The following is a 27765-nucleotide window of genomic DNA, read 5'->3' as shown; positions in this document are numbered from 1 at the left end:
ACAGACGAAAAAAAAAAGTTGTCCTTGGATTTTGTTTCGGACAATTCTTATTTTGTCTTCTAGTGCAGATGGGCCCTTAGAGGAAACTAAGTAGCCAAGAATACCCGAAGTTTGAGAAGCCAATAAGAGTCTACCAAAGCCAAATTAGTCATGCAAACATCAAAACAACTCCAAAATTGATTTTAAACATCCCAAAATATCATTAGACCAGAAAAGTGAAGAATTTGGAATTGAGTATAAGTGTTATGTCTGTGAACTGCAATGGGCGCCAAAAGTAGCTGAGACACTTTTAAAAAATGACGCTTTTCAATATGTTATAAGTATTTATTCTAGCTGTTGTGTTTGCATCTAGTGTTAATTTTTATTAATTCTCTGATACCCGTGGTCTGTGCAGTCTAAGAAATAGAAAAATCAACATTGTTTGGGGGGAAGGGGGTAATGTAAACAAATTGCTCGAAAATCGAGTTTTACTGCCAAGTGTCTCAACACTTTTGTCGCCCATTAGCTAGATGTAGCCAAACGCATTGTCGACTATAAACAACAAAACAACAATATTTCAACTAAAAGAGGAAATGTAAATTTTAAAAAAGCCAACCTAATTTGCATAAGACACCTTTTGAAAACATGGTTTCCCTGTACGGGAACATTAGGATGCTCCCTGATGATTTTTGTCAAATTTATAAAGTTGGTCCATTACAGCTGGATTGCAGTTTTTGTGAGAAATAAACTGAAGTCAGAGCGCCCTCTCCCTCTAAGCCCGATTAAGGCAAATATGCCAAGAAGAATGTCGCCAATAAGTCGCCTTCTAATTACTGTGATATCGCCGACTTCCGACTTCGACTAGTTCGGCTTCTCCTCTAATCAATGGAATTATTTTTGCCTCAAAAACAAAATTGATAGGCGCGATAACTGATTGAGAAATACAGCATGACCCACAGAACACGCTGTTTGCTGCATCAGTGATAATATGACGTGATCGACGTTTTGTTAGGAAAGTGACCCTTATAATTAGGTCGATGTTGCTGGTAAGAATACAACTAGTTAGATCTAATGTAACTATACTACGATATAATCTATACTTCGCGAGGTCAATATTAGTTATGATATCTTAGCATCAAACTGCTGCAGGGGTAAATACAGTTATATTAATATATAGGTTTAGGCCAGCCTAAAAGCTTAGCTCCTGGGCCGGGTTGTTTAGAGCCCGATTAAGCTAACCCAGGAAAAGGTAGAATTTTGATTTGAATTTTGTAACTTTGCGGTGAGGTTTTCTGTATATTGTTTGACCTTCTGTTTTGAGTTTTAATAATCACCATATACACAAAAAAAGAAGCCAAAAAGAAAAAAAAAAAGCAGCAAGAAAAAAAAAATTGATATAGAGGAAAAAGTTGAAATTCGGTTAACTTTTAATCCTGGGTTAGCGTTAACCGGCTTCCGAACAATCCTGCCCTGTTTTCAACAAGTTTACCTGACATGAGCCCGCGATCCAATTGAAAACCAGCATTTGGTCAGCAGTCAACATAAAAAAACACGCGACCTCAACGAGCTGTAAACTTGAGCCCGCGATATGGTCACGTGAAACTGGTCAGCAGATACCTTGTTTTGACAGGTGTCAACTGATCATAACATGGATGTCCAATATCAAAGAAGTACACGGTAAACCAAGGCTGCACGTCTCTGTCAACCTATTATTTGAAGTGTGGCCGCCATGTTGCGCGACTCCGTCGTCGCCGTCGTACGTACGCGCCCACGAGCAATACCGCTAGCCATGATAACCATGAGAAAATCAACCCACGGGTTTCCTTTTCTTTCCTATATGAGTATGGGGCTCAGCTATTGAGCGGCTTCTTAAAACTCTGTACGTCTAAGCCATTTCTTTGTTGAGAGTGTGTGTCGCTTCTTAGAAAAGACTTGGCTGGGAGCTCGGGGAAAATATACTTTTTCACATATAAACATGCGAGTGATTTTGACCTTTTTACCGCGACCTTTTTACCGTAGTTCAAAACCTTGGTTAACACCAAGTTAATTTGTGAAACAGTCATGCGCAGAAATTTGGGGAAAAATTAAGGTATTCAGTTCTGACTTACAGGTTGAAACATTTTGGTCACTGCAGAGAAAAGCCCAGGGATTATGTAAATTAAAAATATATGTAAACTACGGGTGAAGGCGAAAGGAGTTTCCTCCGCGCTTTGATCATTACCAAACTCAATGCTTGAATAAAATAAAAGAGTATTTTTTTCAGGACTGCTTTTAGAAGTCGATATAAGGACAATGGCAGAAAATCTGGGATAGTTAAATTAGTGTCAGTGTACTCGTCTTTCAGGAAGAACTAAATCACACTCGAGCCACCTTGTACTGGCCCTCACTGCCAGAAGTTATCGGCGACTAGGCGCACTGCATTGTCTCTTGAATGGGATAATAGTACATCACAGATTAGTTCCCAGCAAGTTGAAATATACAGTTATAAAACTTCATAACAGGGATTCCTTAATGCACTATTTCAATTATTAACCTCACGCAGAGAGTGACTTTGAACAAACAGCAACAATTACGAAATGGACTTTGTAGACAAGCAATAGAAATGTAGATAAAATCTAACCAAGCTCATCAACTGATGATATTCGAACATAGCCTCTGTTTTGTCCATGCTTTGCTTAATAAAAAAATACAGTGTATATTAAAATGTTAATTATGCTTGTTACGCGCTTCTTGCAGTTAAATTACAAAATCGTTGAAAAACCCCCTGTTTTTTCTTGACTCTTTGGCAGATCTGGATGAATGGATGGATCTGAATTGAAGCAATAAACAGAACTGTATAGGACTACGGACAGAGATGATACTTTTCCTATCGTGGCACACTCGTAAGGCAATGACGAAACTGCTTCTACAAGAAATGCCTCTTATCGCATTTGTGTTTATGGGGTCTTTGATGATTCGAAAGATTGCAACCCACGAGTGTGGAATCGAAAGTTACTCTATTTATCAAATGATGTTAAAGGGACACACCTTTAAGACGTTCAAAGCCCATCAAGGCTCACTTGACTGCAGACAAGCGTGCAATTCGGACGTCAGATGTCAAAGCTACAACTATGTCATATTGAAAGAAATATGTGAGTTGAATAACAGGACCAAGGAGGCCAGTCCAGAGGACTTTGTCAGGGACAAGGACAGATACTACATGATGAAGGCCCCTAAAAGAGGTATTGATATTATTATAACTAGACATATCAATCGTGAGAAAATAGCCTCATAGAGTAAGCACGCTTGAGGCCTTCTCTCTGTAGAAACACGAAACTTGCACAAGCTTTGGACGTAGTCATTGTGGGAGCAAACTAAGATGATGAACACAGTAAACAGGACGCTTTCCTCTTTTTCTAGCTGTGGTTTGAGAAAGATTTAAAGACAGAATTTTGCGGTTTTAGTGGAATCAAACAAAAAGTATCTATAAACTTTAATGGAATTTCAAAAAGCGTTTATAAAACTGCCGCCCGTAGACTTGCGTTCCCACAGTATTTCTCGTTCTTTAGTCCAAACTTCCGTTCGAGTTTTAAGTCTCGATAGCTGAATACGAATGATGTAAAATTTTCGTCTACTTCTTTAACGAGGACTGTTTGATTCTCAGTGCCCCTCGGCTCTATTCCCGAGCTGCCTGCCGATTCCTGTGCTGAGATCAAAGCCAGTGAAGGAGGACTAGCGGTCAGCGGCAATTTCTGGATAGATTACACGAGATCTGGAAACTCCCTTCTTGCTCACTGTGCCATGCACACAAACGGTAAGTAGACCAACTATTTTCTCAGTCCATGTTCCTGTTGATCACTTAATGTAGTGTATAGGGTAAGCATTCTTTTATCTTTACTTTAGCTACAAACTTCTGCCCTGCACACCGGTGTCTCAACCATGGCACTTGTGTAAACAGTCCTGGGAACTTCACATGTTTGTGCAATTCAGCTTGGTGGACTGGAAGATACTGTGAACTAGGTAAAATATAATTGTTACTTAAAATGGGTTATATTATTTGTTCAATGACAAAGAAGTTATCAATTACATTGTGTGCGAGTCCTTAAGCGAGTATATGTTTTCATTGGTCAAAAATTGTGAAACTGGGCCAACCAATCATGAATTTCGAGTCCCAATCTCATTCTGTAATAATAGGTCTTTTGCATCAGGTGGTAACGTGACCGATGATTTGTAAACTTTTTTTTGCTACAACTATATGAATTTCAGCACTGGAAGGAATATGTCTCAAATAGTCAAAACACTAATTTTCTGACCAATGCCATGTAAGGATGAAATTTAATGGCGATTTGAATCAGGCTTTTCACAAGTTGCTCCAGATTTCCCAAAACGTTGCCCGCAATTTCTCACAAAGTTGCCCAAAAGTTGCTCCAAAAAGGTCAGAAGTTGCTTTTTGTAACTAAAGTTGCTCCAACAAAAAAAACACAAACAACCAAAAAGAACAAAAACATTTTGATGCTCTCTTCTTTGTTTGAACTGGTGCAAAAATATGCAAATTGTACAACAAAAGTAAGATTTCTAAGCATTTTTGTGCAATTTTGCGGCGTAACTAGCGTTGCTAAATCACCTTGTCCTCAATTAAAACCAAACAATGCATGAGCAAAGACTACGCATCAATATCAATCTTGTAAAAATTCTTCTCCTGAAACACTCGAGTCAGCCGGGTGTAAATTTTCGTGCGGAGACCTAGCAGTCCGGCTGCGTGCATCTTGCATCATCTGCCCCAGGGGAGAGTCTTTCTCCTTTTTCACGGGAAATTCATAAATTATCCACTAAAACATTGAGAAATATGAAAGCAAGGACAATTTAAGCACTAATTGCTCAAAATTGATAGAAAACTAGAAACTGCTCAGAATGCAAAAAGTTGCTCAAAACGAAAAAAAGTTGCTCAAAATACCAGAAGTTGCCAAAACGTTGCCGAGCAACTTGTGGAAAGCCCTAGATTTGAATAATGCAAAAATCTGGAGACCTTTCGGGGGTTTTGTGTGGAAACGAGGAAATGTTGCCCTCCAGAAGCCTTTTCCGAAGCTGCTAGCATATTATTATTTGAGATAAAAATGGGGTAAAATATTAGGACGAATGGAAGATACTAGGCTTTTACACCAGCTTAAACCGAGAGGCAAAGATCTTGTGGCAGGCTGAAAACTTGCAAAATTACAAGGATTTGTATGGAAAGCCACTGGAGGGTGACTGCCAGTGATGCTTTGCAGCTAAGCATATATGAAAACGGTTTTTTGTTTTCCACTTTTGAAAACATTATGAATACATCATTATGTTTTGGAAGAGCAAGTCACCTGACCAATTGTTGCAAAAGAGCTATTGGGGATATGAGGAAACCGATATGCAAAAGCAGCCTTGGACGGATAAATGGAATATCTGGAGTAAAAGAATAATTAAACAGCTAGGTGAAGAGCAATCGTTTTAGCAATGAATAAAGTTCCCACTCAGTGTTAAGACTTTTTGCGTATTTAGAACATTCAACGTCGCGGTAAATTTTATCAGCCTCTGCCTTTAATTTCATTCCTATCGTTTTCACACTAATAAGATGACTTTTTTGCCTGGGACGACTTGTCCGTCTCTACTATGAAAATGGTCATTCTGAATTTCAGTTTATTGTTTGGCCATTAAAATTATCTGATAAGTTAATAAAGATGGTGAATTTTAAGCGCGGTAATGAAATGTGAAGGTGAATTAATCAACATGACACGAGCGGGGGAGAAAGAAAAATTCTGAGTCCCCGACAGGAATCGAACCCATGACCTCCCGAACACCGGGCGGGCGCTCTATCCACTGAGCTACGAGAACTCATGGAGAGCGAGGTCATTTAACTGAGTTCATATATGATAGGTGTCCTGCATACTGCTAGGATCAACACTATCGAAGTCATCGTGAGTAGTGATAAGTTAATAAAGATGGTGAATTTTAAGCTCGGTAATGAAATGTGAAGGTGAATTAATCAACATGACACGATAGTGTTGATCCTAGCAGTATGCAGGACACCTATCATAGCGGAGCTCCGGCGGCCCGAAGGGCCGCCAAGCGGAGCCCCATACTCATATAGGAAAGAAAAGGAAACCCATGAGTTGATTTTCTCATGGTTATCATGGCTAGCGGTATTGCTCGTGGGCGCGTACGCACGACGGCGACGACGACGGAGTCGCGCAACATGGCGGCCATACTCCAAATAATAGGTTGACTGAGACATGCAGCCTTGGTTTACCGTGCACTTCTTTGATATTGCACATCTATGTTATGATCAGTTGACACCTGTCAAAACAAGGTATCCGCTGACCAGTATCACCTGACCATATCGCGGGCTCAAGTTTATAGCTCATCGAGGTCGCGTGTTTTTTTGAAGCTGACCGCTGACCAAGTGCTGTTTTTGGTTTGGATCGCGGGCTCATGTCAGGTTAACTTGTTGAAAACAGGCCAGGATTGTTCGGAAGCCAGTTAACGTTAACCCAGGATTAACCGAATTATAACTTTTTCTTCTGTACAAATATTTTTTGCTGCTTTGTTTCGTGTATATGATGATTATTAAAACTCAAAACAGAAGGCCAAACAATATACAGAAAACCTCACCGCAAAGTTACTAAACTCAAATCAAAATTAATTCTACCTTTTCCTGGGTTAGCTTAGTCGGGCTCTGAACAACCCGGCCCAGGAGCTACGCTTTTAGGCTGGCCTAAATCTATATATTATATGAACTCAGTTAAATGACCTCGCTCTCCATGAGTTCTCGTAGCTCAGTGGATAGAGCGCCCGCCCGGTGTTCGGGAGGTCATGGGTTCGATTTCCGTTCTTGTCTCAGAATTTTTCTTTGTCCCACGCTCGTGTCATGTTGATTAATTCACCTTCACATAAAATTATCTGATTATACATTGCTGCAAAAACTGGAAAATTAACATTAAGTTCGATCACTAAATGGAGACTTATTCATTCCTTGCTGAAACATTTGTTTATTCTCAGTTGGGATCAAGCTATTTCACGTATTCTTTTATTAATTTCTTGGTTTTCTCTTAGATGTTTCACACTTTTTGGTAACAACTGACGTTATCAATCTTTTTCTGTATTTTTGGTCTAAAATGCAATCCAGTGCTCCTAGAATAGAGATTGAGACCAGCGTTCGCACTTAGAATCTTCAATCCTTCTGACCAGTGGGCGAGAAATAAGCCACCCTGGGAAGTTCTGATTGTAAGTCCGAAATTTCGGACTTTAACTTAAATTGCGCATGCCTGGCTGTCAAACACGTGGCTTAGTCAAGTCGTCGGTGTTTTTAAAGCCAATCTAAGTCGAGCGTTTATAATTAACTGGACTCTAAACTGTCCCTCTCTTGTTACTCTTGCACTATGAAAGCGACAACTGAAACACTCGAAAACTGAAAAGAGTGTTTCGTAAATAAATGTATTCGCGCACAAAATGTACAACAGTACAAGAAAGGTACACGATACCTCAGGAGATCAACAAGAGAAACCAAACGTCTTTCGAGTATTTAGTAAAATTTCACAACAGCAAACACAGCGGGGGAAAATGGCTGATTGGTTGATTTATCAAAACATTAGTTCAGTTTAGTCTTCTACAGGAAAGACTCACATTAAAATCGATTGCCGATAATAAAATCGTATTTGTAAATACTGACAATAGGGTCCCCAATAGGTTTGGCGGGATGCGGGATTTGGCTTTTTTTCGCCGCGATATTCGGGATTTGAGCTGAAAACAGGGGCGGGAAGCGGGAATTAAAATTACGAGCGGGAGTGGGATTTCGTGTTTTTATGGGGTTGGGATGCGGGATTCGCAGGGGGAATTGAGCGGGATACTGGATTTAAATTATTACATGACCTCGTAAATTAACCAGCGCAAAAACCGCAAACTGGTAGAAACGAACCTTTTGTGCATATAGCTGTGTTAGGTTTCTAATGAATAGCAACGACTCTCTACCTTATCAGGTTCTGTCAAACGTATCCATTATCGCTTGATTACGTTAGTATCATGAGATTGCATGAGGTCTTTGAGTCCTATTTCGATCATTTGTGTTGGCCTCTGATATTAATGACATCTGTCCATTGGCTCTTCGCGGCTTTGGCGCTCGTTGTCGTGGCTTCGCCGCTTTCTTAGCGCGCTCAAATTGCTTAAAAACCGCCAAGCTACACAGGCTATCCATTTCCGACATTTTCGACGCTCGTGCCTGTAATCTTGACCACCCCTCTGCCACCGATCATTTCTAGTTTTTCTTAGTCTTTCGACCTTTTCCAGAGTATTTGACCGGGCGCTTGGCTTGTTTTGGCCAGGATGGCTATATCGGATGGCGGTGATAACGATTTACCTAACGAATTATGCGACATTATAAATTGCGTCGCCATATTCACACCTTATTCAACATTAATTCTACGGGATGTAAATGAACCCACACACTGATCGAAAAGAGTAGGGGATGTAGTTCCTGGTGTGGTGGTCTATCTCTCATCTGATGGTCAAATGCACGGAGAAATTAGCTGCATAAGCTACTCTGAAATCCGAGGGTAAATAGAGTAATGTATGTATGTGTATTTACGAAAAGGATGTGCGAGCAGGAATGCCTTCATTCGAAAAGAAAAATTCTTAGCCCAGATTTCAAAGAAAATGAAGACGCTGAAAGCTTTGAAGGAAACTGTCAGGTGTGTTTACGGGCCATCTCATGGAAATGAACAATCTTTTTCTTTCACTGACACGTGGGCAGAAGAAAACAAAACAGAACTGACCGTTTACAGAAAGTAACGTTATAATCATTTGTGCTTACTTATCTGCTACCCTTTGAATCCTTTTGTGATCTTCTAGGCGATATCTATTTTTAAAAGGTTTCTGCGTTAATTATTAATTTAATAATTTAACAAATTAATAATTAACGCGGAAATGTCTTTGAAAAGTGGACGGCTAAAAAAGGCGCGGGATGGCGGGATTAACAGGGAAAAATGGGCGGGAAAGCGGGATCTGAGAACCCTATTGTGGACCCTCTGACAAGCCGAATTTTGAAGTTTTGACGATGTTGCACTGCTTGTAGGGGAAGCTGCCTTAATTAAGGCTGGTTTTCACGAGAGCATTATAAGCACAAGCACAAGCACAAGCATAAGCATAAGCGCAGGTGAAAACAGCCGTGACATAAACTTAAGCAGAAACATAACAAGAGGGAACCCACTGATTTGTCTTGTGCAGTTTTCAATAGTAACGCGCTCGACATAAGCATAAGCATAAGCACAAGAAAAAGGAACTAAAAATATCTTCTTCTTTTGCGGTAGCAAAACAAAGAACCATTTTGCTTACGACCCGCGCGTGCTAACGGAATTAGTGGATAGCACGCCTTATACCCAGTTGCCAAAATAAATGCATCGATAATAATTTCACTTGTAAAAATTAGGAGAAACAGTGTTATTTTTCTCCCTTATCTTGCAGCTGTACTTCCGCCAGTGGTAGGCTGTGCCAGTCTGACCAGATCAGAAGCTACAAACAGCTATGAAGTGAACGCTACTCATGACAAACCACCCCAATTCTGCCTCGTTCTTCCCGAGGAGGAGATCAAGGGTGGAAATCCATACACAATGACAGTTGAACTGATGAATGTGATTGGAAAGAATGGCGTGGACCATGGACACCCTGGAGTGATGTACAACTTAATTGATGAAAACAACTTTGACTTTATGCACTTAAGGTTTGTACCGCAGGAAAAGCCCGCAAAAGCTAATGTTCGCCTTTATTATACAATATTAGTGATGGAATTAGTACGTGTAGATCATAACTTTATTTCAAGAGAAATCTCTTGCTTTATTCACATTAGCATAGGTGATATGTCTGACAGGCATAACAATTTTTTAGAAACGAATTCCGACCGCATGTAAAGGAGTGCATTTTTGACAATTTGCCCGAGTAGTTGAATGAGGAGGGGAGTATCTATTTGTAGTAGTTCAATGACTGGTTTAATTGTCTAGACGTCATTCCTATGACGGTGATACAGCAGTTCCCAGGGGATGTAAACTGAGGAGAAATCACATTAAAAATATGCTTCACTATCTCCCGATCTCTATGCCAGTTGTATAGTCGAAAATGTCATTTGACAAGATTTTTCACTGCCTCTAAACTAGCTGACCTAAATTATAGACGATTTAGATTTGAAATATTGCGAGAATAGAAACTTATTTTTTTTCCACCCTCATTTTATTCAGGACCCATGGTAATGGTGTTTGCTATCAGCTTGGTTACATTTTAACAGGGGGCTGGTATAAGACCACAAACGGAATCTGTCCCAATGGTAATCCACGTGGCGGAGTTTGGTTCACTTTTCGTGTTGAAGTCAGTTCGAATAAAAGCGTCAATATCTACCTCAACGATGATCTTATGACGTCATTGACGTCTCATTTTAGCACAAAGGGCCGCGGAGGAGTGTTAGCTTTAAATGGCCAGCAAAACATAATCCAGTTTAGAAAATTTAACCTAACCGGCACTAACTAGCAATCGAGCAATGTCTGGCAGGTAACAACAAGATTAATACATTTAATAGACGTTCAAAGAACGTGTACACGGGCTTCTTATCCAAATATATATCAAATCGTACTCTAAAATTATTAAACACACACACACACAAAGATAAATACTCTGATCAGGATAATCAACATTAGAGTTAGCTAACATGTAGATATTTTCTATTTTCCATTCAAGTTTCTTCGCGAATATCCGCTTTATCCAATTGCTTTTTGTTTGCTTCACTTTCGAAGTTCTGATCACGAAGATATTTTTTCAATATCTGATTTGTTCGAGAGAAGAAGCATGAGCTTGGCTAATTTGATTAGCTTTAATCTCGAGCTATTGCCAATTCGTGGATCGTCCTTAGCACTCTGGTGACCAACGCCTAGCACTTTGGTGACCAAGAAAAACAATGGCTTTCCTACAGATGCCCGAGTTGTAATAAACGTTACTTTTCAGTGTTGTTATTAGAACTGCTTATATATCACCAGATGGATTCAAACCTGTTGATGGAAAGCAATCATGGGATTTCCCCCAAGAATGTTTGTGAAATCTTGTGTGCCTAGGGGTAGAGTTGTAAACAAGTAAATGCTCGCTTTTCAAGCAACAACAACAACAACAACAAAAGAACTGATCCCGTGACTTGCTCATTATGGTATGGTACAATTAATTTAATCACTGTGTGCTAACGCCATCCTTTAATAGAAATCTCGAGCTGACAGATGTAATCCTATCGCTAAATAGTAGAATTCTTACTAAGTTCAAGGTGTTGAAGTAATTATTTTCAATTATTTCTGAAGACTTTAACTATAGTGCACACTGTAGTTGTAAACTCAGCGCACCGCGTACGTGGAATTAAGGGGACTAAATCTTCACGTGAAACTTACAGCTTTAAGGTCATTCCTCACATTTGCATTGCGCATCCTTACTGCGCATAATTTATGGCGTCATTAGAGCGCACTTGTGCACGCGCATATTGAAAACATGACGGATTTGCCTTGATATTGAGCTCTGTCAGTTAAAAAATGGCTCTAGCTCACCAACGAGCATGGGCACCCCAATTTTTTTTCCAGTCGTTGTAATCAACTAATCATAAGCTTTGCGTGAGGAAAGACTGATCTAATTTCTGTTGCTGAAAATTGAATAAATAAGAAAAAGAGCAAATACGCTGTGGTCTTTTCTATTTTGCAGTCGGTAATTACGCCAAGAAATTTGGTTCAAATTTTTAATCAAGGATTTAGCTTTCTGACTGAATCAAACTTAAACGTTTATTTGTGGTCCGACACAACGTATTGACTGTAGTTTAATGCGTTTTCTTATGAGTCCGAGCTTACAAAGATGTTACAATTACTGGGAATGCGTTCTTATAATAAGCATTAAATAATACAAAAATGGGGCATTTTCAATGCCTCACTGCTCCTTAATGAGCATGGGCACCCACTTTTTTTATTTCAAAATTGAAGTTATCATATGACAAATATTCAGTGGACAAAGTTTGAACAAAAATCTATTGTCACTTTTATTTCAGAGGAATTACCTTAACGGTACATGCACTCGTTTGAAGTTTTTATTTCCCGTAACGGCGAGTGTCCTTCTTGTAATATTCTTAGAAATTGTCCAATATTACTCGTAAATACTTAAATGATACTCCTGAGAAAAGAGAAAACGTCACCATTTTGTAGAATGACCCCCAACCACTGCACATGCACTAGTGGCCGATCAGTTACTCTGATTCTGGCATTTTCATAGGTATGATACCGAGAGCATTCTGTTGATCCAATTTAGTAATGTCTCTTAAAACCGTAGATTGTAAAACTTCTTTGACTGTTAATTGGTCAAGTAATATTTCTTATTATTTACTTCTGTTTGATTGGCACATATTATGTTTAATTTGTATATTTTAAAATAGCATTTTGGAGTTGTAAAAAATAACATTGTGGATGGTAAAATAAACTGTCTGGTGAAGCACTGGGAAAATCACTTCTGAAACCGTTAAGTCATTAACAGAGATAACCCCTTTGGTCCTGAAAAGAAAAACTCATTTATTGGCCGGGAGAGGTTAGAGATTTTGATGAGAATTTGTTCTAAGGCGAAAAGAAGTTAAGACTGGAATTTCGACCTGAAAAGAAAGCTTAATTATAGGACAGACCCTTATACAAAATGTATTTATCGGTCTTCAGTGTCTATTTCCGCTTGTACATTAAGTATATTTAGCACATGTATACCTGGTAACGTAATTAGTACATTGGGAGGTACATATTAAAGTCACGTTGTTACGTTAGCTTCGTGTTGGTTGTTGTAATAAAGTAGTAAACTTTATTGTTTTGTACATTGTTTAAGGGAGCCCACAGTGAATTTTTCATTTTTTCATTGGTAAGAAGTGGCTTTTCGGTTGTCCCACTCATGTCTGTTACTGACGCACAAAAATAGAAAAACATTTTGTTAAGAAAGAGTCTAGATGAGGACTATGCAGGCAAGTCTACAGTGAACATCACCGATTCCCCTAAAACTTGGCACACTTGTGAAACATCACTAGTGCATTAACAATATAACAGTCTGGTTCAACTCCCTATTGTTTATGAGATAATTATGTCAATCAAACTGCCAGACAATGAAAAGTGTTCAAATTTGCGATAAAAACATGCATCAACTTTGATAACTTGTTGCAAGCTAGAAACAACGGGAAACGACTTGATGTTCCTACATAGAATAGTTCTAACCTCTAGCAACCTCTAACAATAAAACAACGTTGACTAAACACCTTACTTCTGTGCCTTATTTCATGTGGCCAGCAGCTAAATTTCAACTTCCCCTAGTCAAGTCATATCTGAACAGTAGGGTCTCAAAAGTCGTTGTTTGTAGAGATGCGGCGTTTTCCCAATCGAATTCGAAGCTATCTAAAGCTTGCCAAAGAGATTATCTTTCAGTTTAAAAAGAAAAACTATGTAAAGGACTCTGTGGGACAAGCTCTCTTTGCATCAAACTAATGTCTGTGACAATATGCAAATGAGCTCAACAAGGAATTACTGTCAGACTGGAGTGGAAATAATATAAGGTAAATAAAACGTTACTTAACGAGAAGCGATACATCGTTTGAAACATTTTGCAACTCCAATTTAGTTATTTTGTTAGTATTTAAGTTGCTGTTAGCTGGTTGGCATGGCTAATTGGAAGGAAAGCCGCAAACGTCATAAGTTGTCATACAAACCGCTGGTTGCACTCGCATCAAAGTGAAGGCCGCATCATATCATTTAGAAATCACTGCCTTGAAGGTTGAATAACGTAGCTCGTTTGGCAACCAAGCTTCATTTTGTTGTATTTCCAACACCTGATAATAATTTTTCGGACAAGATGTTATCGAGCCACCCGGCCAGCTGGCTGTTTTAATACTTGATCAACTTGTTTTACTATCCAATCGCGTGTTTTGTTCAAACAGTGAAAACAATTTTTTCTCCGTAACGAAATGTTATATTACTTCATTCTTTTCCATACAATGGAAACCAGCAGAATATTTTTTGCGTTGTTGTTTTACTATTAGTAACGCACAAGCTGGAATGTTTAATTGCGTGACAGAGTACGTCACTTGTGACATCTTACAGCTGTATTTTGTATCAGATTTCATACTTGAATTCGATCACATTTACGATCGCTATGACCTCTTTCGAATTCCCTTAGCTTTAAGAGGACATTTCAAGAAAGAGTGTGGTGTATCTGGTCGGTACAAACACCAGGCAGCACTTGTATCATTATAGACCTGCTCAAAAGACGTTTCTGATCATCTGAACGGCTGATAAAAAACCACACCCACGAGTGTTGAAGCGTAATGGAAACTTTGTTTATACAGAGTTGGTTTGTTTGACGAGGCGGGAGATTCTCCTACTATTTGCCCCCTTTACTGTTCCCTTACCAAACGTCACGTGATACGTTGTCTAGCTATGATAGTTAAAACTCACGCTCCCGTTTGACCGCAAAACTTTCATCTACTATCACTGACTATGAATAATGCCATCTATTGTCATTCACTTTGAACTTGTTCCGGCAAACGCTTTAAGATAGTAAATACAATGACGCGAGAGACTGCAAACGTTTTATCCCATTTGACCTTGCGAATGGTCGGGAAAGTGTGTCGGTCAAATGTTTCCCCTCAAATCCGGGTAGGCTCACGTTTTCGAAACATGACTAAGCAAAACTGAAATTGAGAAAAACCTTAAAATTGGTAAAAAAAATAAGGCTATATCCGGGGGCATTCCCATATAAAGGACGGGGGGGGGGTGCTCATTGTACCGTTCAGGGGTCTAAAAAGCGGTATTGGTACCTCTTAGGGTGTTCAACCCTAAAAGGTCCACAGCGCGAGCCTTGGCGGTACCCTTTAGGGTATTGAGCCGAAAGTAATACGACGGGAAATGTTTGACAATCAGTTAACTGATTTTTAATTTTGTCGCATTTATACCGGGAATTTACAACTCTTCAATAAAAGAGTGTACATTGTTCAGTTTGGATAACGAAGCTTTTAAGTTAACCGCTAATTCTCTTTATCGCTATTAAAAATTATGAAAGTGTCAGTTAATTTGCTGTTAAAGAATTGGTATCTCTTAGGGGTGGAAAAAATCCAAGCCTCGTCCACAAAACAGGATCTTGGTACCTCTTAAGTTTTTTTTTGTGTATGGGAGTCCCTCTCTGAGCGCAAAGCCATATCGCACAGCGCTAGCAGGAGTATCGATCGGAACGCTTGCTCGAGCTTTCGATTAATTTTAGTAGTCTAAAAAGCAGCTGCCCCTACAAACAAATTGAACAATGAACAAAACGAGAGAAATAAACCATCAGAAGGCATAGAGCGATAACATTTACCGAGACCTTGTTTATTCTAAATAAACGAAAACTCGAATTCATCACAAGTCTTCACACTGAGTAGCGACTTAATTCATTGCTATAAAGTTTGTCGTTCAGTTAGATTTTTAAGTTAGACCAGTTCTATTTATCCGTCCACAGCTGCTTTCGCAGATTTCGATGCTACATTTTACAATAACTGCAGAAATTCTCGCGCACTCATTGGCTAATTTTCATTGTCTATAAGCAAACAAACACATGAATTTCTAATTTATGCTATGCGTCAACTAGTGAGAGCAGACAATGTGACAATTTTCACTGCAAAAAAACCATTGACGTCAGTTTTTCATGCGTCTGTCCGTTTATTGAGCATGAATTTCGTTATAAAATTGTCAAAGTAGTCTGCGGACCCACAGCTACTTTGACAATGTTATGACGAAATTCAAGATCAATAACAGGACATATACAGGCAAAAACTAACGATAGATAAATCCGACGTTTCGGCGACATCTTGGCGCCATTGTCAAGGGAAACTAATTAAATATGCGATTTCAAGAGTAACTAAGAGTTCAGAGTTTCTAATTTGCATAAGTTAGACAAAGACTTTAGCGCGAACTGAGTCTGATTGTACATTTAAACACGGTCGTAATTGTTTAATGAGTAACATCTCATTAATGAGACAATCAAACTTGTTGTGGCATTTTTTCAACACGCTAAAACGATTGCGAAGGTCATCCGGAATCCTGCCTGCGTGTCTATTATCATAGTGATTGCGTACTGACGAGGTCTTGCTTCTATGTCCATCAACGCGTACAAACAGATGGCCACGGGTGTAACCGACATAACCAGCATCGCACTGGTCACACTTGAAGTTATACACAACGCATTGTTGATCAATGAGCTGAGGCTTAGGTTCGCTTGTCGGGAACTCCTGGGCAATCTTGCGGCTCGTAAACACCGGTTGAACACTGGTCTGCAGCTTCACACTGAGATCTTTCAACTGTGTCTTCACGATATTAGCAGACTCCTGGTCTTTAAAGGGTATGACAACCCGAGTGGTGTTTTCTGTCGTAGATCTGGACCGTAATGAGGGCTGGTCAGCGACCTTTAAATTTAGGAAGGTTTTGACAGTGGAGTCAACAAGGTGCTTGGGATATTTCAGTTTAGAGAAAACAGACTTCAGTCGTTCGCACCCCTCAGTGAAGTAGGACCATGACGAAGACAGGCGATGTGCGCGATCGAGCATAGTTGTCAATAGTCCGCGCTTGTACCTATTATCGACATGACTGTGGTAATGGAGAAGCAGACCACTGTTTGTTGGCTTCACAAACACTTTAGTTTCAATACGAGGCGCTCTGTTTAGGAGTTGAGTACCGAGAAAGGGAAGCATTCCATCATTTTCGACCTCCATAGTGAAGTTGATGGCGGGGTGAGCGTGGTTGAGGGTGTTAAGAAAGTCCCTAGCTGTAGACAAATCGGGCATCACAGTGAATGTGTCGTCAACATATCGACGATAGTAAGGTGGCAGCTTGCCCTCAACATCTAGTTTCTCTTCAATAGACGACATGAATACGTTGGCTAGCAAGGGCCCAAGGGGTGACCCCATCGCTACTCCGTCGATCTGTTCATACAGGGATCCATTAAATTGGAAAAGCTGCCCCTTGGTGGCCACACCCAAAAGATCAATAAGGTCTTGCTTTGAAATGTTCAAATCATACTCGGAATTAAACCAGTTGTTTCTAAAGGCTCTGTCTGCGAGAATCGTAATGGTTTCATCCAAAGGTACATTCGTGAACAAGGAGGACACATCATAGGACACCAGCAAGTCACCAGGTGTTATGTTGAGGTCTCGCGGTAGTTCGTTCACAAAATCGAAAATGTCCGTGACTGAGTACTGATTTAACGACAACGGTTTGAGCTTGTTGTCCAACCATTTTGCCAGAGCATAATTATACGTATTAGTCGCTGATAGGATTGGTCGCATGGCTAATTTCTCCTTTGACCACCCAAGCACTATCATCCGCTTTTAGCAAAGGAGGCTCTTGTACAATCTATCATCACAAGGATCCTCCCTCACGCTGTGGCCCAGTCTCTTCGTCCGACCGGTTCTAGACTGGCACACCTGTACGGGTTGCCGAAAACACACAAGGAGAAATTAGCCATGCGACCAATCCTATCAGCGACTAATACGTATAATTATGCTCTGGCGAAATGGTTGGACAACAAGCTCAAACCGTTGTCGTTAAATCAGTACACAGTCACGGACATTTTCGATTTTGTGAACGAACTACCGCGAGACCTCAACATAACACCTGGTGACTTGCTGGTGTCCTATGATGTGTCCTCCTTGTTCACGAATGTACCTTTGGATGAAACCATTACGATTCTCGCAGACAGAGCCTTTAGAAACAACTGGTTTAATTCCGAGTATGATTTGAACATTTCAAAGCAAGACCTTATTGATCTTTTGGGTGTGGCCACCAAGGGGCAGCTTTTCCAATTTAATGGATCCCTGTATGAACAGATCGACGGAGTAGCGATGGGGTCACCCCTTGGGCCCTTGCTAGCCAACGTATTCATGTCGTCTATTGAAGAGAAACTAGATGTTGAGGGCAAGCTGCCACCTTACTATCGTCGATATGTTGACGACACATTCACTGTGATGCCCGATTTGTCTACAGCTAGGGACTTTCTTAACACCCTCAACCACGCTCACCCCGCCATCAACTTCACTATGGAGGTCGAAAATGATGGAATGCTTCCCTTTCTCGGTACTCAACTCCTAAACAGAGCGCCTCGTATTGAAACTAAAGTGTTTGTGAAGCCAACAAACAGTGGTCTGCTTCTCCATTACCACAGTCATGTCGATAATAGGTACAAGCGCGGACTATTGACAACTATGCTCGATCGCGCACATCGCCTGTCTTCGTCATGGTCCTACTTCACTGAGGGGTGCGAACGACTGAAGTCTGTTTTCTCTAAACTGAAATATCCCAAGCACCTTGTTGACTCCACTGTCAAAACCTTCCTAAATTTAAAGGTCGCTGACCAGCCCTCATTACGGTCCAGATCTACGACAGAAAACACTACTCGGGTTGTCATACCCTTTAAAGACCAGGAGTCTGCTAATATCGTGAAGACACAGTTGAAAGATCTCAGTGTGAAGCTGCAGACCAGTGTTCAACCGGTGTTTACGAGCCGCAAGATTGCCCAGGAGTTCCCGACAAGCGAACCTAAGCCTCAGCTCATTGATCAACAATGCGTTGTGTATAACTTCAAGTGTGACCAGTGCGATGCTGGTTATGTCGGTTACACCCGTGGCCATCTGTTCGTACGCGTTGATGAACATAGAAGCAAGACCTCGTCAGTACGCAATCACTATGATAATAGACACGCAGGCAGGATTCCGGATGACCTTCGCAATCGTTTTAGCGTGTTGAATTAGAAACTCTGAACTCTTAGTTACTCTTGAAATCGCATATTTAAGAGGCTGTCCGTGTAAGAACCGACCACTCGATTTTCGGCCGAAAACAGAATTTCTTCAAATTTTCTGTGTGAGATAGTTAGTCCATATAATAAACAAAAATAGCAATAATTTGGCTTTAAGTGCTATTTTTCAATATTTCTGGCGACGATTTCCGAGTACGGTCCAAAACCGTAGAAACCGTTCTGTTTCAAGTCAAATTTAGGCGTTGCGCTGAAGGAGCTGAAAAATTACGCTTTTACTCAAATACAATAAAACTTACAGATAATTTTATTTCATGTTTTTTCTTTCGAGTAACGGTAAAATATTTAAAATCAGGCTCAAGAAAAATTAATTATGATTTTTTGAAAATGCCCTACAGATAGCCTTTGCAAAATTTTAGCGGGCATGCTGCTGGTTGAAGGAGTGTTTCTCAAAAGTATAACGTGATCTGGAGCCCTGACCAATACTCATGTTTAGTACTAGGGCTAGTGTACCGGGAACAGGAAAAAAAACTTTGGGCACTAACCTTTTGGAACTACAGGAGTACGATCAACATAGCTAATATTCAGACGCGAAAGCTTGCGTGACACAATTTTGCACCGATTATTTTTCCTAAGTTTCCCGCATAAATTGTTAAGTTTCCCGCATAAAATAGTATTACCCTGAAGCAAATATTCTCAAAACGCACCCTTTGTTCGGGATAAGGCATGAGTAACCTTGAATTCACCAAAGATTCCTCCAAAATTGGGAATTTATAAGCTAATTAACTGCTGCGGAGTGAGTTGCCTAAGTTTCGCCTAAACACAATTGCTGAAATTGGGTCATCACAGGCCTTGTACTATACAAAAATGCCATATTAAACATATTTAAGAAGTAAAAGTGTTTGCCATATGATTATTGGCAAGAAAAAATAAATAAAATAACAGTGTACCGCGAATGTACCTCAGATGTACAGATAAGAAGATGTCGATTTCAGTCGGCAAACACGCTGGAATGTCAAAGCTATTTTGGCAGCTCTCCGAATCCACTTTTTGTTTATTTTGCATTGCGCGTTAAAAAGCAATACCAATCCTGGGTACTTGAGAAATAAATTATTTTACTGTTTATATTTGATTTTAGAAATGGCTTAGAAGTTTTGCCTTTTTTATTCAACAGTTTGTTTTTTTTCGTGTTGCTATTTTTGCCTAGCCCTTTGTGCTAAAATTAAATTATGCAAATTGTAGAAGTCTGACGTCGACAGCGTTTTACTCAGTTTACGCAAGAGATAACAAATGTATTTTTTGCGCTTTGCGTCGTTTTTGCTGTTTGCAATGGCAGGATCGTGTTCCTTCTCAGCAGTTACAAGTGGCACGTGCGGAAGTAGTCGTGGATTTACAGAATGTGTAGCCCTAAACAGCTGTGACGGCGATATCAGTTGGCATCTTCAAAATCACCACCTGTCAAGGGAAAATGTTTGTGAGAAGGATCTAATCCTGGCATGAGCAGGTCTTCTAGAGCTCACAGAAGAACAGGTCAAAAATATGACGGTTTGTCCAGCTCATCGTTTTACCCTGGGAAAGTACTGGCAAGCCCCTAAGACCTGCCAGTATCCAAAACATCATGGCAAGAAAACGGCCGTGACTGGAACACATGTAATTAATTTCAAGCTAGCCAGGGAAATTAAAAACATCTTTGGAGAAGCTACACCCGTTGGTTCGCGTAAGTTTTAACTTTGAAGATTTTATTTTGTAACCACTGCATATTGTTTAGTTTGAATGCCCTAATGGTAATGCAGACTTCATTTTCCCATGAGTCATTGCACGAGTGCGGTTTGGGAGATTATCGGACACCCTGCCGCAATGAAACATAGTTTTTTCTGAATATGCAAAATTCAAAACAACAACATAAACAAAACTTGCTCATTTTTTTACAAAGCTGCTTAGCAATACAACTTCCGGCTGGTTGGTCAGGGTTTAAGAGTTTTTTCGTTTTGGATGGTGGCAGGTGGGCGTGGTGTGTAATCGTGTGATCTTCATGCTGCAGATTCTAGGTATTTTACAAACCCTTATGAGGAAGTTTATTAACATTTATTTTGTTATACTAGCAATCTGCACAACGTGCAGGAAGCAACACAGTGAAGACGTGACTCAAAAAACGGACTGGCTGTACCCCAAGGAACCTGAAGACAAGGCATCCCATCAAAGGTATGTAGCGAGTGCAATCCGTTTTGAAAAAGAAAGAGTGAAAAATCACTTTTACTGTCACATTTGTTAATAGCGTAACGTGACTTGACAAATGTACTTGCTTTCACATTTTCATAGACCTGCCAAAGAGGCTGCCATGGAAACCATCGGCCTCCTCGTCAACTCGACCCCATTCCGTGAGCCTCCAACTCCTCAGAATATCGCCTCGACTCCATGCTGGACTCCGGGAACAGATGCCGCGTCTCCTCCAACACCCTTAGTTACAGATACCGTTCGTGTGTATAACTCAGCTATGGACAAGATTGCAAATCTCACTGCACAAGAAACAAAACGCGAGCCTCTTATCTCCCAACTGAAAACCCCCTTGAAAAACTTGAGCAAAGTGGAACAGTTGAATGTTGTACAAAAGGCTAGTGAAGACTGTTTGCTCGTGTGTAGCGCAATAGCACCAGGAAGTGGCGAGGAGCTCTTCAAGTCCATGGCTCAGTCTACACAAGGAGAAAAGTTTGACGGTTCACCACCTGGTGATCTAGTGGTACTTATGACTGCATACAAGAACGCTAAGACTAAGAATTTAAAGAGACAGATACTAAGCCTTTACGCTTATAGATATCCCATGAGCATGCTGCAAAAACTTCACCAACCATGCGGAAAACTATCTACATGGGAAATAAAGCAAGCACGCTGCCATGCTAATCTAAGCGGCCCTGGTACAACCCCTGAAGTTACAACCAAGCACCGCGTACGTCTTGACATGAGTAAGGTCGATCACTTTGTGAAATTTACAAATAGACCTTACTTCTATCAAGACGTTTCTTATGGTAGTAAAATATTAATCCTCGAAAGTGGCGACAGAATAGAGATGCCTAATGTTGTGAGGACAGTGACCAGATCTACAATGATTGAACCATACTTGGAGTATTGCAAAGAACAATGTTACGAACCACTGAGTAGGTCAACTTTGTTCAAAATCCTGGAGGTTCGAGAGGCATCGCAGCGTAAGTCGCTCCAGGGCTTGGACAATACTGCAGCTGATGGCGCGGCGGGATTTCAGACTCTTGAGACACTGGTTGAAACTCTTGAGAAAGGAGGAATGGAGAAACAGTGGTGTCTTGATGTTCGTAGAAAGCTCAGAGATGCAAAACGCTATCTTAAGACTGACTTCCGCGTACATTGCCAGCCACATGATTCTACTTGCGCTGACCACTGTCGACATTTTGCGCCTACTGATCCTGTCGAAGCCGATTTCCAGCAACCCTGCTCTCATGAGCACGTATTCAGTTGCGATGACTGACAAGGGATGAAGAATGTACTTCAGGAAGTCAGACTGGTGATCGAAGGGTCATCCTGGACACCTTACAGTTCAGAACAACGAGAGGATCTGCTATATGATTTTGACCGCGCAAAGTCAGACATCTTGGTGTGGAAAGCCCACGTTATTCGTTCGATAAACCAGGAAGAGGCTATGCACGTATCAACGGTCATAACTAAGAATGCTAGCACTGGGAAGGTTGAGCTGAAATCATATGCGCATATCTTTGATTCGTGCCAGCAGGACTCGTATGCAGTCTGCTCAATTATTGAAAACACACTGGAGGTTGTAAAAAAAGGATCACCCCCAGATTACCCAAGTGAGTCTTAGGAGTGACGAAGCAGGCTGTTACCACAACAACTTCCTCTTGGCGGCCGTAAGAGATGCTGGGAAACGAGTTGGCCTTACTGTCACGCAGTATGACTTTTCCGAGCCACAGTACGGAAAAGATGTGCGCGATAGAATCCTTTGTCCGATGAAATCAGCGATCGGACGATATTGCAGTGAGGGAAACGACGTTCTCTCTGCAAAGGACGTGTACAGCGCTTTCCGAACGTTCTGTTCGAGGCACAACTGCTTGCGTTTGCACAGTAAATGAGACTCAAAAAACACTCGAGGTAAATAAAGTGGATGGTTTCAGTAGGTATCATAACTTTGAATTTGAATTAAATGGAATTCGGGTGTGGAGAGCCTATGGCGTAGGGAAAGGTAAAATAATTCTCTATCAAGACATCATCGTAAAGCCCCAAGGTCCAACAGATCTTGTTGTAGATGTAGACTTTTTCGCAGTCAAGGAAACTCGTTTCCATAAGGCTACGTCAAGTGATGACGAACAAAGTAGCGGTCTCTTCTTCTGCTCTGAGCCTGGATGTCAGATGGTGTTTAAGAAATTCAGTGAGCTTGAGAGTCATCTTGATGTCGGCGAACACCGCCAAGTACGCGGGGGCTCCGAAACAGTGTATGACAAACTCAGAAGAGACTGGGCCTCAAAATTCCTTACTGTTAACAAAAACGAGGAAACCGGCCGCGCACTTGTGGTACTTAGCGATGAGCAAAGTGACAAAAATGAAGCTTCTGGTTCTTGTAGTGACTTACAGCTTGGCTGGGCTTTACACAAGCCTCGAAGTCAAGCTGTGCGGTTTACGGATGAGGTTAAAGAGTACCTAACCACGAAATTCGACCTCGGAGAGAGAACTGCCAACAAAGCAGATCCCGGAAAAGTGGCTGTAGACATGAGAACATCGAGGAAACCAGATGGTTCGCGGATGTTTGAAAGAAAAGACTGGCTAACGAAGAGTCAAGTGCAAGGTTTCTTCTCGAGACTGGCGGCCACACGTAGAAGACAGGGGAACCAAGAGGTGCAGATAGAGGACGTGTACGCAGAGGAAGAGCAAGAAAGGCATGGGGTACTGGAGAATGTAGCCGCCCAACTCAGTCCTAGACATCCAATCTGCTATGATTCCTACTGCCTGTGCAACCTCTCACGAGACGAGAAACTAGACAGTTTCAGTGTAGTTATGCTGAAGGAGATACTTAGATATTTTGAAGTTCCCTTTGCTTCAAAAGATCGGAAAGAGAATTTGGTAGTTCACCTATCCAAATTCTTAGAAGGATGTGAATGTCGCCGTTAGGAAAACAAGTTCACAAAATGCCTTCTTCAGAATGTATTGGGCGTTGTACATACGGCTTAACAATTTTTTTTTTTCTTTTTATTGAACTAAGTGAACGAAGATGGTTTTAACAGCGTGAAATAATTGTAAATATATTGTGGGGAATCGCGGAACTTTGTGCAGCTGTGTTAAACTAGTAGCACTGTCAACTTTATTTGCCTTCTTGCACGCCATCGGAAACACAGCGAGTAGAATAAACATTGAATTCCAGGCGCCCAATCCAATTTTTTTTTTGCTCGCAGGAACTATAACTCCCTATTGACACATCGCGGTGTAAACCTGCACCATATTTGCATAAATTGAATTCGCTGAAGAGAATTACTCAACCAACACTGCTGGTATTAAGAGATAAACGCTATTTCAAAGAAAATGAAGCCAAAGACAGAAAGCGTATAATTCAGCATGAAAATCTTGCAGTCATTGTTATTGCAACTTTAAAATAACGCGGTAAGAATGTCCGTGACATGCTAAAAATAACTTAGACATGCTAGCGTGCTACAATGTAGACGACTGAAATCTACATTTTCTTTAGATTCTCGCCACAGCTGAAGTACACTAGTGAACAATAATATTTTCTTTCTAGGCATTAAATTATATGATTAACGGTTCTAGTTGTTAAATATGAGTGTCCTTTTACATATAGTCCAAACCTCAATTATTTAACTGAATTTTAGAAACAGCTTTTAGGCCAGACAGAAGATAACTTAAACCGCAGCCGCTCATTTCAGCTTATAACTTCCCAATTGGAAGAATATTTCGTGAATTTAAGGCTTTTCATGCCTAATCCAGAGCAAAAAGCACGTTTTGAGAATATTTGCTTCAAGGTAATATTTCATGCGGGAAACTTAAGAATTTATCTGGGAAACTTAGGAACAATAATCGGTGCGAAATTGTGTCACGCAAGCTTTCGCGTCTGAATATTAGCTATGTTGATCGTACTCCTGTAGTTCCAAAAGGTTAGTGCCCAAAGTTTTTTTTCCTGTTCTCGGTACACTAGCCCTAGTACTAAACATGGATATTAGTCAGGGCTCCAGATCACGTTATACTTTTGAGAAACACTCCTTCAACCAGCAGCATGCCCGCTAAAATTTTGCAAAGGCTATCTGTAGGGCATATTCAAAAAATCATAATTAATTTTTCTTGAGCCTGATTTTAAATATTTTACCGTTACTCGAAAGAAAAAACATGAAATAAAATTATCTGTAAGTTTTATTGTATTTGAGTAAAAGCGTAATTTTTCAGCTCCTTCAGCGCAACGTCTAAATTTGACTCGAAACAGAACGGTTTTTACGGTTTTGGACCGTAGTTGGAAATCGTCGCCAGAAATATTGAAAAATAGCACTTAAAGCCAAATTATTGCTATTTTTGTTTATCATATGGACTAACTGTCTCACACAGAAAATTTGAAGAAATTCTGTTTTCGGCCGAAAATCGAGTGGTCGGTTCTTACACGGACAGCCTCTTAATTAGTTTCCCTTGACAATGACGCCAAGATGTCGCCGAAACGTCGGATTTATCTATCGTTAGTTTTTGCCTGTATATGTTTATCTTAATCATTGTTAATAACAGGACAGACCCATGAAAATCTGACGTCAATTTGTTACTTTAATATCCCCTTTGTTTTCTTTATTTCGTAGTAGGCAATCCAATCAACTCTAAAGAAAGAAACGAAGCTGCGCGACCGCGCTCAACAGGTGACGAAATATACAGAATAGCGCTTTTGCAACAATTGGTTATGTGACTTGCTCTTCAAGAACAAACTGATTTATGATTTCTGTGCACGTTAAAAATAAGAGAGAAAAAGATGTTTTGCCTTCCAGTCACGCTCAAGTGTCTTTCCATATAAATCCTAAACTTGTAATTTTGCAAGTTTTCAAACTGCCATAAAATCTTTGCCTCTCTGATTAAGCTGTTGAAAAAGCCTAATATTTTACCACCTTTTCTAACTCCCGTAGTTATATGCCAACATCTTCGGAAAAGATTTCTGAGGCCAAAGCTTCTTCGCTTTCACACAAAACCTCCTAATTTTTGCGAAATCGCCATTAAATTTCAAGCTAACATGGCATTATTACCCTGATTATTTAGACATACTAGTACTCTCCCCAGTTCTGAAATTCATTCTATTGTAGCTAAAAGTTTGCAATTTATCGGTCACGTGAAAACGTGATGCAAAAGGCCTATTATCACAGAACCACATTGAGACTTAACTTATAATGATTAAAATGAAATTTATGCCTGGTTGGCCCAGTTAAACACTTTTAAAACATAACTAAGGCAAAGCACGCGCTCTGATTGGTTGATTTAGCGTCTACTATTTGCCCATGGGTGTACGCTGCTGACGTGTGTGCTAATGTTTACAAAGCAAATCTTTTGACAGACATTGTTTCCAAAGTAATGGCCGACGTCCTTCTGCCAGTAACGCGAAACTGTCTTCACAGTTGTCTGAAGATGAAACTTTATCGAGTTACTGGTGTGCAGTCGGTTGTCATGAATGAATTTTCGCGAGCTTGTTTTCTCTTGTCATGTAAGACTACACGAACATTTTTTTGTGATGTAGCTCAATAAAAGGACTTCTGTTGTTCCAATGTCGCAATGTTATGTTATAAAACAAATGGTAAACACCATAGCGTGCACTATTGAGTTATGGGTGCACTTGTGAGGTTTGCTAAGCACTCAAGAAGCTAGAGTCGCACTCGGCTATCGCCTCGTGCGAGTCTTACGCTTCTTCCGTACTTAGCAACCTCCCGCCTGCATCCATAACTCAATAGTGCACGCTATGGCGTTTACCATTTGTTAATTTGATCACTGTGACTAATCATTCGTGTTTCTATCAAATTGTTAAAACTCGAGCGGACGTTTGGGCTAAAGAACAACAAAGGCTACGGGAAGGCAAGTTTATACAGGCGATGGTTTTATAAAACGCATTTTGACGACGTCCCCCAAAATTTCATTGGTGTTTCTATGACTCCACAAAGAAATGCGAATTTCCGCGTTTAAATTCTTCCTCAAATCACAGCTAGAAAAATAGGAAAGTGTCGTGTTTACTGCTATCATCATCTTTGCTCCCGCAATCACTACGTTCAAATCTCGTGCCAGTTTTGCATTTCTACAGAGACAAGGACGGCTTTAATTGAGAGGGCTCTACTCTCGTAGGTTACTCACATATGTTTTTGAACATGACATAGTTACAGCTTTGACATCTGACGTCAGAATTGCACGCCTGGCTGCAGTCGAGTGAACCTGGACTAGCATTGAACGTCTTAAAGGTGTGTTCCTTTAACATCATTTGATAAGTGGAGTAGCTTTCGATTCCACACTCGTAAGTAGCAATCTTTCGAATAATCAACGACGCTATAAATGGCCTAGAAGTGTGATAAGAGGCTTTTCTTGTAGAAACGTTTTTCATTATTGGCTGTGCGAAGAGAGGAAAAGTATCATCTCTACTCGTGATTTTTGTCTTGAAAGAACCAGAATTGTACGGTTATTTTTATTGCTTCAATATGAAACATTTTCAGCCAAATCTTTTTTAAGGGGCAAGCCAAAACAGGTTTTTCAACGATTTTTGCGTGGACTGGCGCTGTTATATGACTTTGACCAGCACGCCGCAACATTTTAGTAGATACTATTTTCTCAGCAAACAAATCAGTCAAAAAGCTTACCAGCCGTAGTGCTGGCAGGTGCAAGCAGTGTAAATGGCGGTGTTTGATTGTCATCAGTTAATGAGCTGTGTTAGGTTTCATCTACATTTCGACTGATTATTTTCAAGTCCATTTTGAAAATGTTACTGTTTGCTCAAAGTCA

At 40.4% G+C, this 27765-nt stretch overlaps 3 protein-coding genes and 1 pseudogene across 3 annotated transcripts; 3 read left to right on the top strand and 1 right to left on the bottom strand.

Moving 5' to 3' along the window:
• Window positions 1-2884: 2884 nt before the first annotated feature.
• Window positions 2885-10520, top strand: LOC149109196 (uncharacterized). The gene is made up of 5 exons (XM_089293148.1): window positions 2885-3200; window positions 3623-3772; window positions 3862-3978; window positions 9442-9697; window positions 10209-10520. The coding sequence occupies exons 1-5, from the start codon at window positions 2894-2896 to the stop codon at window positions 10492-10494; spliced, it is 1116 nt and encodes a 371-aa protein (XP_089149274.1). The 5' UTR covers window positions 2885-2893; the 3' UTR covers window positions 10495-10520.
• A 5276-nt stretch (window positions 10521-15796) lies between these two features.
• On the bottom strand, window positions 15797-17317 carry LOC149109195 (uncharacterized). The gene has a single exon (XM_089293142.1). It carries the CDS (start codon window positions 17315-17317, stop codon window positions 15926-15928), a length of 1392 nt encoding a protein of 463 aa, XP_089149268.1. The 3' UTR covers window positions 15797-15925.
• A 22-nt stretch (window positions 17318-17339) lies between these two features.
• LOC149109194 (uncharacterized) lies at window positions 17340-18778 on the top strand. Its single transcript, XM_089294601.1, has one exon. It carries the CDS (start codon window positions 17495-17497, stop codon window positions 18776-18778), a length of 1284 nt encoding a protein of 427 aa, XP_089150727.1. The 5' UTR covers window positions 17340-17494.
• Window positions 18779-21093: 2315 nt separating this feature from the next.
• On the top strand, window positions 21094-24183 carry LOC149109193 (uncharacterized; annotated as a pseudogene).
• Window positions 24184-27765: the final 3582 nt, after the last annotated feature.

This window comes from Orbicella faveolata, unplaced genomic scaffold, assembly GCF_042242905.1.
Source record: "Orbicella faveolata isolate gen_17 unplaced genomic scaffold, um_ofav_v1 contig_25, whole genome shotgun sequence".
Lineage (NCBI taxonomy): Eukaryota > Metazoa > Cnidaria > Anthozoa > Scleractinia > Merulinidae > Orbicella > Orbicella faveolata.
The sequence above is the reverse complement of the archived record's forward strand: the minus strand, read 5'-3'. Positions and strand labels throughout refer to the sequence as shown.